This window comes from Leptodactylus fuscus, chromosome 6, assembly GCF_031893055.1.
Source record: "Leptodactylus fuscus isolate aLepFus1 chromosome 6, aLepFus1.hap2, whole genome shotgun sequence".
In the NCBI taxonomy this organism is placed as follows: domain Eukaryota; kingdom Metazoa; phylum Chordata; class Amphibia; order Anura; family Leptodactylidae; genus Leptodactylus; species Leptodactylus fuscus.
In genome coordinates this window covers 53,071,645-53,083,637 of record NC_134270.1, presented here as the reverse complement: position 1 = coordinate 53,083,637, position 11,993 = coordinate 53,071,645, and the positions used below count along the sequence as shown (strand labels likewise).

General features: G+C 42.1%; 1 protein-coding gene across 2 annotated transcripts; it reads right to left on the bottom strand.

The window, feature by feature from the left end:
• On the bottom strand, positions 1–867 carry LOC142209521 (transcription factor HES-5-like). 2 transcript variants are annotated; one of them, XM_075278523.1, is made up of 3 exons: positions 763–867; positions 363–537; positions 1–254 (listed from the first exon to the last, which is right to left on the bottom strand). In XM_075278523.1, exons 1-3 carry the CDS (start codon positions 817–819, stop codon positions 49–51), a joined length of 438 nt encoding a protein of 145 aa, XP_075134624.1. In that variant the 5' UTR covers positions 820–867; the 3' UTR covers positions 1–48. The 2 variants fall into 2 exon arrangements, with proteins under 2 accessions (XP_075134624.1, XP_075134623.1); XM_075278522.1 differs by having other exon boundaries at positions 1–537.
• Between the last annotated feature and the right edge of the window lie 11,126 nt (positions 868–11,993).

The window sequence follows — 11,993 nt, the reverse complement described above, 5'->3', positions numbered from 1 at the left end:
TGCCCATCTTAGACCAGTCCATGATGTAGCCACTGTCATGGTTGTTCTTCACCAGGGTCTCCAAATGGATTTGCTCCTGTTCCCAGTAAAAGGACTTGCTTCATTACAGGTCATCATTGTGGACATCTCATTGTGTTCAGTAAAGTGTCTTATAGACCTGTCGTCCTCTGTCTTGTAAGCTGGTAGAAACATGATGGAGTCCTGGACACAGGTGGAGTAGCCTTCTCTCTGGGCCTGGCTGGAGGCTGTGACATCTAGAAGAGGAAAGACATACATGTCAGTGACAGCGTCCATCACCTGCTGCAATCTGCTGTCAGTAAGATACATATGAGGGGTGTGAGGAGCTGGGACAAGACACTTACTTCTCTCCATCATGTGGCGCTGCAGGAAGGTGACGGTCATCTCCAGGATATCGGCTTTCTCAGGTTTGGAGGGGAGCTGATGTCTGTGAAACTCCTTCTCCAGTAAGATCCGCAGCTGCTCAATGCTGCTGTTAATCCGATCTCTCCTCATCTTCTCTATCACCGGCTTCCTCAGCTGCACAACAAGACATAGGAGGTGGTGAGGACATGTCAGTATAAGGACAACTATCCTGTCAGTGTGTGAGGTCACTGTGGGCGCTACATACAATGACTGACAGTGATGACTATTATTACTGATTAATATTACATTGTATCATTATTAGTATTAATAGTGCATATAATAATACAGGAGTTGTGTATATAATACTAGGAGTATTAAACACTAGTGGGGTTCTCTTACCTTTCTGAGCCCACCAGCTGCCTGATGATCTGATGTTCTCATACTGCATGGAGCCATGGTGCAGTGTCAGGGGGTCTGTAGACTTGTGCTGTATGAGGCAGTAGCTGTCTGACTACTTGGGAGCAGCCACCCCTTTATATACCCCTCTCCTACCAGAACAATGTGTGGAGAACAGACTGACAAGAGGTTCCCACACTCAGACACCAATCACACAGCAGCAGGGACAATGGACGTGTGTCACAGTAAACTGTGATAGTGCAGAATAGCATCTGGAGCTGGTATTGTGTAGACAGACATGAAAGTGAGGGAAAGGAACACACCATAAAAAACGTTTTAGTACATCTGCCGGGCTGTACTATACACTGATATTGATACCATAAACATTAGGAACAGAATCATCCCATAATTATTAATAATAGAACAGAACATGAGAGCAAGTAAAAAAATATATTAAAAAGAAGAAATAATCCTCTAAATTTGTAAAAGTGAAAAAAAAATACCTTGAAGGATTAAAATAAAAATATGATTTATAACTTAGTTAAAGAATAAAGTAAGGCTGTGGTTATCTTTATTGTTATTATTAATACTATTTATCTTATAATTATTATTTCATTTAATAGCACTGACAGGTTCCATAGCAAAGTACCAAGAATTTATTATTTAACATTTGCTACGATAAAAAAATATGTATAATCTAACAAGAAATTACAAAAGGAATGTTATCAATTTACTTAAAAATCATTACATTAATTATGGAAGAATTTCTTAGACAGACTACTATATATATAGTGTATTATGCTGTCTTCAGGGGGAGTATTACACACCTCTGCAGTATGCATAGTTTTATGTGACTCGAATATTTCCCGTTTCATTCCCCCTTAAAAATACTGCAATCCCTTCTTTTTGTGTTCTATGCAAATGTTTCATTGTAATAGCATTCCTCTCAACCTTGACATCACAAACTTATTAGATAGATAGATAGATAGATAGATAGATAGATAGATAATAGAAAGATGATAGATAGATAGATAGATAGATAGATAGATAATAGAAAGATGATAGATAGATAGATAGATAGATAGATAGATAGATAGATAGATAGATGTGCTGTGACGGCCCCCATTGGAGTGGCACACTTTCACACGCCGACTCTTTTGATCTCAGAAGACATTAGGCCTAATTTCTCTGCTGGCACTTGTCCATGAGACTGGAAGTGTGCCTGGCAGGCAGGTGTGAATTGTCACAGGGGCCTAGAAGAAGAGGGAAACCACAACTTCCATTTTAACTGTCACTACAATGTATCAGGAACTCGTTCATCATCATGATGGCTGGGACAAAAACTGTTCTTTTATTATAGTTGTCAAGGCTGTCAAGGCAGGCTTCCTTTTCGCACATGCATGCTACTTCTCACACGCCTGTGCCAGGCACACTTTTACACTACATACTGTCTGTCTTAACATATGTAGTCACAGGCCCAGATAAATAGCTCCTTGGAAACATAGATATTGTCACTGCATAACAAATGACCTTAATGGTAGTAATGGATCCTCATGTTCACTGTGGTGACGCTTAAAACTCCAGTAGTGCTTGCACCTCATGTATTTTCTATGGAAATGTTGCTAATACTGGTGCAGAGGACATTATGGTAGAAGACAGAGAAGTTATAAGATAGATGTATCACAAACATATTGCGGTTTATCAATATGAGCCCAGTCTCTAGATTCTGACGACAAAGGAAGCAAGTGTACTAAAGTTTGCATTAGGCTCTGAGAAATTTAAGTTACAAATCAGACTCCTGTCAAATACAAACTGGCCTTATGAGCAGTTTAGGGTGTTTTCACGTGGTGGATTTATTCAGGGTAACAAGTCAGCCATGGAATCCACAACAGAAACCCAAGGCTGAGTCTCAGATATCTGCCATGGTTTATGAGATTGGGCTGGGGTAGGACCACACGCAGTTATGTCTCTGTTTAATAGCATGTCGTGACCCACCGCAGTATGGTGACGTTTCAGCTAGTATTAGCATTGGAAAGAATTAGAGGCAGTGTTGCAATGGCAACGTTTTTACCGGGCAGAAAACTGACATAGAAAACACAAAGAAATAAGGCTGAGAATATGAAAGTATTTGCTAATAGTGTAAAGCAACACTTTCCATATTGGTTCCTTCAAAACTGACCACAGAATGCATAAAGTTATATGAAACATGTATGGAGATGGTCAGTCCGTATGAGATGATCTGTAAGCCCCATAAAAGGTGGTGATACACATTTACTTAACCTAAATCTACTTCTGTCTAATGTGTCTGTCCATCTTAAGACTGTAACATTGATGGCACTTGAGGTTCAGTGGCCTTCATCCATACTTCTAGCAAGAGCCCTCCATGATGCAATCTGTAGTTAAAGGAAACCTGTCTGGGTGATATGGGACATAAGAACCTGTGGGTGGTTTAGTCTACCATATTGACTTGACAGGTGCCTTTTAACGTCCCATTTTTTTGCTCCAAAAAGATGGGTTAAGGCTCATTTTCAGGGGATGTCTTATTTTTATCCATGAACAGCAATCTACTTACTAGCCCACTTTAGATCCAAAGAGTTGGCAAGTGCCAATGGTGGAAGGGCTCTCATACACAGACCTGCGTTACTCCAGCTAAAGGTGAGTCACTGTCAGCTGTTGCAGAAGCGTTCCACTGCAGCCATGTGTAGTGGTTGGCTCCCCCTGGTGACCGGAAGCAGCCACAACACTCAGGCTTGGGAGAGCCAGTGGGACTACCCAGTCTGCGACAGCTCAATACCACTGATAGTCAACCCTTATTGCTGTGGAGAACTATATCACTAGTGCCATCTGGTACAGATAAATCCCTTAAAGTCAAAGTCTGCTTTCTATTGGGGTGTCTGGTTTTTTTTGAGGGTGTCTACTTTCCTTAATGAAGGGTCTACTTTATCTGTCCTGCTGTATTCTATTTACTTTGTATATGTATAGCTTTCTGGACACTTTTTTAATGAAATGTAACTAGGGCTTATTTTCAAAGTAGGGCTTATATTTTAAGCAGACTCCAAAAATTCTGAAAAATCATGCTAGGGCTTATTTTCAGAGAAACGGGGTAATTTCTATGTTCCATGTAGGGAGCAATAATTCCAGGACTAGATAAATGTGTTCATGCCATCAGATATTATTTATTACCTTTCATTGTTCATATAAAAAAGTATTAGCTGGTTATAAACAACTTAAGGCTAAGGTTCCACATTGTAGAAAAGCGGCTTTTTTTGCTGCATTCATTTTTTCAGCCAATCCCGGGTGAAAGGTTGCTGCTTTGCCATAGAGGACCGTCAGTAGTGCACAGGACGTCACAGCAGGGACGTAACTACCGGGGTAGCAGCGGTAGCAGCTGTCACAGGGCCCGGGACATTAGGGGCCTGGCGACAGCCGCTACCGCTACGTTTTTTTTTTCATAATAGGCCGTTCCCAGCTGGAGTTACTCCAGCCGGTAACGGGTCCTATTTACTTACCAATATTAACTTACCGATCCTGGCAGGAGCTGGAATTGGTAAGTGATGCCACGGGACCCACAAACACTATTATTATACTCGGGGGTCTTTTCAGACCCCCAAGTATAATGATCGAAGGCGCGGCAGAGGTAAGGGAACATAAAAAACAGTGTTACTTCTCTCGGCAGGCCTCGGGCTTACTACTGTGACGTCCCTGACGTCACGTGACCGGGGCCTGCGTCTCGGGTCATGTGACCTCCCGGACGTCATTGAAGATGGCCGACACCACTGAGGAGAGCAGTGGATCCAGGGATAGGTAAGTAACAGTGTTTTTTTATGTTGGTATTCCCTCTCTGTCTCCGATTATTATACTCTGGGGTGTGAAAAGACCACAGAGTATAATAATTGTTCATGGATGTCCACAATGGGGCATAATACTTTGTGCAGGGGCCACTATGGGGCATAATAGAGCGTGCAGGAATGCGGGGGGAGGTCGGTCGGGGTCCTTAGCATCGGTCAAGCGGGGAAATGGGGACCATGTCAAAAGTTCGCCAAAGGGCCCCGCCATTCCTAGTTATGCCACTGCATCACAGTGTGATGACATCACTGCATTGTACCACCTGTGCCACTACTAAAGGGAGAGTCTTCGGCTGCTCAGCCCATCGGGATCACCTGCTAAGGGCTCGTTCACATCTGCACCCGGTCTCCGTTCATACAGGTTTCCGTTTCCTGCACAAAACTGGGCAGGAGACGGAAACCTGCAGGACTCTTTCAAACCCATTCATTTGAATGGGTTTGAAAGATATCCAGCCATGAGCGCCAGTGAGCGTTTTATGCTCTCTGCCGCGAAACCATTTTTTAAAACCAGACACAGAGTTGGACATGCAGTACTCTTTGTCCAGTTTAAAAAAAAACAGTTTTGCGGCGGAGAGCATAAAACGCTCACCGGCGCTCACGGCCGGACCCGGTCTGACAGTTTTCCGTCTTCTGCATGCAGAAGACGGAAAGCTCATTATGGACTCCGGGCGCTAGTGTGAACCCAGCGTCAGGGGGCAAACTATTATTAATAGGGGGCTAATATTTATAGTGGGGAAACTACTAACTATAAGGGGCTAGTATTTAGAATGGAGGAATTATTATACATAAGAGGCACTATTATAAAAATGGAATTATTATACATAGGGGGGCTATTAAATATAAGAGGGCTATTATAAGGGGGAACAATTATATATAAGGGGCTATTATAAGGGGGAGACATATATAAGAGGGTATTATTTGTAATGGAGGAACTGTTTTATATAATACGCACTATTATAAGAGAGTAATTATTATATATAAGGAGCACTATTATAAGGCGGGACCATTATATATAAGGGGGGCTACTATAGGAGAGGAACTATGATATATAAGACCGGCTGTCATAGTTTGCATCTGGATGCACGGATAGTATCCAGGGCCCTAGTGCCTGATACATAGGTGGGGGCCATGTTACAGATTTTGCATTGTAGTCAAACAATTTAACATATTGCCTCTATACTGATATACAAGATATGTTTAGGTTGAAACCACTTAGACCAGTGGAGTCTAGTTTGTGGCCCTTCAGGTTACAATATGAACTATAAATGTACCATGACTAGTCTTGCTCATTAGAAGTTGAAGGGCCATTAGGAAGTCTTTACCTGAGGCTACATAACTGCCATATTGCTAATACCAAGACGGTGGAGAGTCCCCTTTCTTCAGGGCCCCTATACAATTGCACTATAAGAATCTTACCGCATTGTGATACTATAGTCAGTAAATTCTTATGTCCTTGGCCTGTCTGTTTTAGGACAGTTCCATCCCCTTTCCCCTCCTATGTCCTTTGATGAGTTGGGTGTGAAGGAACCCCATTGGAGTAGCACACTTTCACACTTTGACTCCTTTTGAACTCAGCCTGGCTCTGACAACAGAAGACATTAGGCCTAATTGCCATGTTGGCACTTGTCCATGAGCCTGGAAGTGTGCCTGACAGGCAGGTGTGAATTGTCACATCTGTCTGGCAGAAGAGGAAGTCCAGAGCTTCCACTTTATCTATCACTACAATATATCAGGAACTAAACCTCAATTATGACACAAGGGGCTGAGAAGAATATTCTTCCATTAGCAGCAAAATATAACTGCCATAGGTGTAATGTGGGGGTCAGCACAATTACATGACAGCATTCCTCTTACACATGTATGGTACTTTTCAGAGGCTTGTGCTGGCACACTTTCACACCCAGTTCCATAACAGTCTTTGAGCTAATGTCAGACTGCTAAGCTAAAGCATTATATACACAATGTAGCCGTCAAGGATTTATGGCTGTAATCTCCAACTTTTGCTTTGGAGGAACCCCATTTTTTGTGACCAGTGGAAACTCTGTTATTACCATTACTTCACTGATGTTTGATGTGAAATCAGAAAAATTGGGGATGATTTATTAACCCACCTATATTAGTTTTCTGGGTATAAATGTGGCACATCTTTAGCACATGTTTTTTTTTTTGCAACAATTAGATCCCGTACATTGTTTCTTCTGCACCTCACTCACCACGTTCTGAAAGCATGTGCAATGGGGAAAGTACAAGACAGCCAGGGCAGAGATACCCTGGCCTAACAAGTTATATCTGAAATGTAATCCAGTCCCTGACTTGCATTGCTTTCAATTCTGGCTCAGTGAAGTGTACCAGAACTATTAAGAGGATGGATCCTCATGCCAGTGAGGGCATTGACTAAGACTGGCATTGGAAATGCCTTTCTTAATAGATTCCTGATCATTCTTTTACTATTGGCCATATGTTATGTTTCAAAGACTGTTTTGTCCTGTTTTAGCTGTTTGAGATCAACTTGCCATCTCCCCTGTCATTGCAAGAGCCCTTCCATTACAAGTGAAACCCTGGTTGGGAAACATTGATTTATGGTGTTGAGAATGATAAGGGTAAAAAATCATTCTACAGCTGAATCTGCATGAATTGTCACACTTGCCTGGGAGCAGAAGAAGACCAGAGATTCCACTGTATCAATCACTACAATGTATCAAGAACTAAAGCCAAGAGGAACAATGCTCCATGCTAGAGAACTAGAGACTGCCCATAGGTGTAATGTGGGTGTCAGCACAACAAGCGATGCTTCCTCTTGGCACATGTATAGTACATTTAGCATGCTTGTGCTAGGCACACTTTCACACTAAGCTTCATGATAGTCTCTGAACTGTCTAGCAGCTGGTCTAAAGCATTATATGCACATTGTTCACTGTAATGGCCTATGTCTGCAATTCCGAAGCTTACAGCATAGGGCGGTGATGGCGAACCTTATAAAGACTGAGTGACCAAATAATTTATGACAAAGTACCAACACGGCAAGTTAACCTGTGCGGATCCACAATTGTGGACAGTTACGGACCCACAAAATACAGTCGTGTGAATGAGGCTTTACAGAGCTTTCAATGATACAAAGCAACTTTGTACTGAAAGGTAGACGTTTGCATTTGGGATCATGTTGAACAATTAATGTTCACTATTTACATTGCACAGGATTTGTTTTATAGTGACCGTGCAATGTTATTACAGCCTGTACTAATATCACGTCTGAAATAAAACAGATACTGTGTGACATAGTGAAGGGGTCCCCACACTGTGCGATCTGCCCCTCAGTGACACCACAAAGTACAATCTGCCTCACAGTGACCCACACACAGTGCAATCTGTCCCACAGTGGCCCCCATACAGTACAATCTGCCCCACACAGTACAATCTGCCCCACACCGTACAATCTGCCTCACAGCGGCCCCTACACAGTGCAAGCTGCCCCACAGTGGCCCTCATACAGTGCAGTCTGCCCCACACTGGCCCCCTCACAGTACAACCTGCTCCACAGCAGCCCACACATAGTGCAATCTGCCCCACATTCATCCCCATACAGTGCAATCTGCCCCACAGCGGCCCCCACACAGTGCAATCTGCACCACAGTGGCCCCCACACAGTACAACCTGCTCCACAGCAGCACACACATAGTGCAATCTGCCCCACATTCATCCCCACACAGTGCAATCTGCCCCACAGCGGCCCCCACACAGTGCAATCTGCCCCACACTGGTCCCCACACAGTACAATCTGCTCCACAGCAGCCCACACACAGTGCAATCTGCCCCACACTGGTCCCCACACAGTATAATCTGCTCCACAGTGGCCCCCACACAGTGCAATCTGCCTCACAGTGGCCCCTGCACAGTGCAAGCTTCCCCACAGTGGCCCCCATAGAGTGCAATCTGCTCCACAGTGGCCCCCACACAGTAAAATCGGTCCCACAGTGGCCCCCCCCACACAATATTATCTTTTAAACAGATGGGTGCCCACAGACAAGGCTCCGAGTGCCACCTCTGGCATGCGAGCCATAGGTTCTCCACCATAGGTGCATAGGGGAACCACTGATTTTTCTTTTTTCATTTTTGTTTTCCCAGGAAAGCCTTGTTATTGCTCTTATTTCAAAGAATCTAGCTGTGGGGTTGGTAAAATCCTCTTATTATCATCGCCTCTGTTATCCGTCAATATGGGAGCTCCTACCATTATTGTTTTTAGAGGAACCCTGGTTGGAGATCACTGGTTTAAAGGGGCTAGCCCACAATACTAACTTATTTCCTAACTACAAAATATAAGTGTCTTTTTACTTTGTCCCCCACCAGTCATGTAATAAGAGGGCAAAGGACACTATTGCTCTGTTCAATTTCTTTTGGACTGATGGAGATAGCTAAGTACTCTGGCAGACACATTTTAGGGTCCATATTAACGATACAAGACCTAAACCACTGCTAGTTCTACAGAACCAATCTTACATCATAATAGCCCTCTGTAGTGAAGCCTCCTTTACAGAAATTGTAGCAGTGGGCTTTTCTCACAGATCCCTGTGCCTGGGTTCCCTGTCGTGTTTCCCAAAATAACAAGTGCCATAGTGGTCTACTTTTACAATGTGCAGAACTTGGAAGTGAAGGAGGACACTGAGGTGTGAACAGACACACTTTGATAAGAATCCTACCCCTCAGCTGTTTCACAGGGATTGGTATGTCCTTAAATATACTGTGATTGTAAGGATTAAGGACATTATTGTGTATCACTATGTCTGTGTTACTGAAACAATGGGGGGAATTTATTGAGACTGGTGTTTCCTATGTCAGTCTTTCTTATAAATCAGACTGACACTCAATTGAAATCTTCACCAGTCCGGGATTGTCATAAACTTCCTGTATAACTCATCCTCCGCGTATGTTTCAATTTACAAAAACTGTCCCATTGGGTTTACAATATAGAAGCCAATTTACAGGGTTTTCATTGTTTATAATATGTATGATGTTATATGGCCATTGGAATTGTCTTCTCTTCTTGTTTGATGGGAAGTGAAACCTACAAGCCTAGGAGCTGGGCTAGGCCGATAAACAAGAAGGTCTCCAGACAAGAAGATTCCATAGATGGTCCTAATGGACAATGACAATGTCTTCATAGACCCCCTAATATAAAATGAGGGTTCTTCTATAGGTATTAGTTGTTCAATTCAACAGATTGAATTTTAGTGAAATGAGCAACATTCATACAGTCAGGTCATATAATAGTCATATGATATAGCCGTGTAGATCAATACAGAATAAATAGCATTAGTGACTCCTACAGGTAAAAAAGTGGAACTAAATTGCTGAAAACAAACAAAATTGGCCTATGAGCACCATTTTGGTATAGTATAAAATCAATTAAGAGGACCAACAGAATTGCCAATGTAATCTAAGAAGTCACAGAACTAAAATATGATGCCCCAGGGTCTTACTACATATCTATAAATGTTGGTCCAGGCCATAAACTACCGCCCTCCACTGAGCAGAGACCAGAAGCAAAACATGAAGTGCCTGGTCTCCAATGCAAAATCTGCTTGTGTCTGGTAACGTGGCCTACGTTTTAACTGCTATCTCAGAACCTCTTTGTTGACAGTCAAACTTAAAAATGATTTTACCAATTCCAGCAGAAATAACAATTCTGCACTATAATGTATTCATTGGTAGATGATGCAGTGGCGTAACTAAAGTCTTATGGGTCCGGGTGCAATTTTTTGTCAAGGCCCCCTACCACGAATTTGTTATAGTGATGGTTACGGGAGCTAAGGAGTTTAATCCACCTTAGCATGGTTAGGGTAATCTGTGGGTCTCCTTGGCTTATGGGCCAGATGGAAGCAGCAATCTCAATACTGATGCCAGTGCTTATGGGCCCCCGATGGCTCCTGGGCCCGGTGTGACTGCACCCTCTGCACCGCCTCAAGTTATGCCATTACTCTGTAATACCAATGTTACACGATCAACTGGCCACTAGATGGCAGGCAGTATTACATATTTAAGTGTTGCATCAACTAGTTAAAGACTGGAATTATTAATATATGAATAAATGGAATTTATAGTATTAAACTAATATCTTAGGGCTCGATGCCTCCTTGTAGTGTTGACTAGGTTATAGAAATAGCATACCTTTAGAGATCACATTAAATATGTTGTTCCAAAAATAAAAATGTATTTCAGCATGTCCGTCTGGGAAAATCCTGCCTACCAGTAAGACCAATAGATAAGAATGACTTTTACAAAGGTTTGTGAGATGTGACACCTGTGTGTCAAGCACTGATATGGCAGGAGGGAGGAGGATCAGGGTAGGTCTCTGCCCCATCAAAGACAAGGAGAACATCAAAGGCCTTTTGTAAGTTTCTGTGGGAAGTTCATTCCATAAACAGAACAAATTTAGATATTGTGAGGTTAAGTGACAGCCATAGTCCCAAAGGTAAAATCTTATTCAGCAAGAGTTGTAAATGAATCTATGATGAAAAAAGGGTTCAAAAAAATATTAGGGTTCACAAAATTTTTTATTCATCCACAAAAAATATCTATACAATATGTGCTGATTTTTTGATATTCTTTTATTGACCCACAAAAATATCTATGCTATGTGATCTGTGTTTGTTATATATAATATTGCATCAAACAATAGGGAAAACTATATATATATATATATATATATATATATATATATATATATATATATATACATACATTAGAAGTCCAAGGGCGGAAATGTTTTTCTATATCCTATACCTCCCCAAGGATAATAAAATATTCTTTTGATTTACCAATTATTCCATATGAAACCTATATAGCACAATAATATTATATGGTTTTTTTTTTCATTACTGTTAAAAAAATTCATTGGAAAAACAAAAACGGTCTGGTTATATATTGGCAAGAATGAATATAAAGTACTGATAAAGATGACTATCCCCGGGCCGGGAGAGACATGTGTCGTGTAACTTGTAGCACAATGGTACTTAGCGTCTGGCTACATGAATTGTGATCACACATGCCGTATCTTTATGACCCCGTCATGTGCCAGGAGGATAATATGAACTTTTAATGAGCAAAAAAACTCAATGTTGTGATAACAACAGCTGCCAGAGGAAGAACCAAGGAGATCAATTGCAGTAAGTCCTAGTGTTACAAGACTCTCCCACACTTCTCTTCCTCTAGTTTTATGGCCAGTTCCAGATGCTGGGCCTCCTAACACACTTCTATTGTCTGGGCCTGGTCGGCCATTGGCTGCAGACTGTGGGAACCTTTACAGAGGGAAAACTTCACACTCTGTTATGCAAATAGAGGGGTATAAAGGGAGGCTTCAACCATTCCCACCCAGACATTCACTGCCTGACCCCT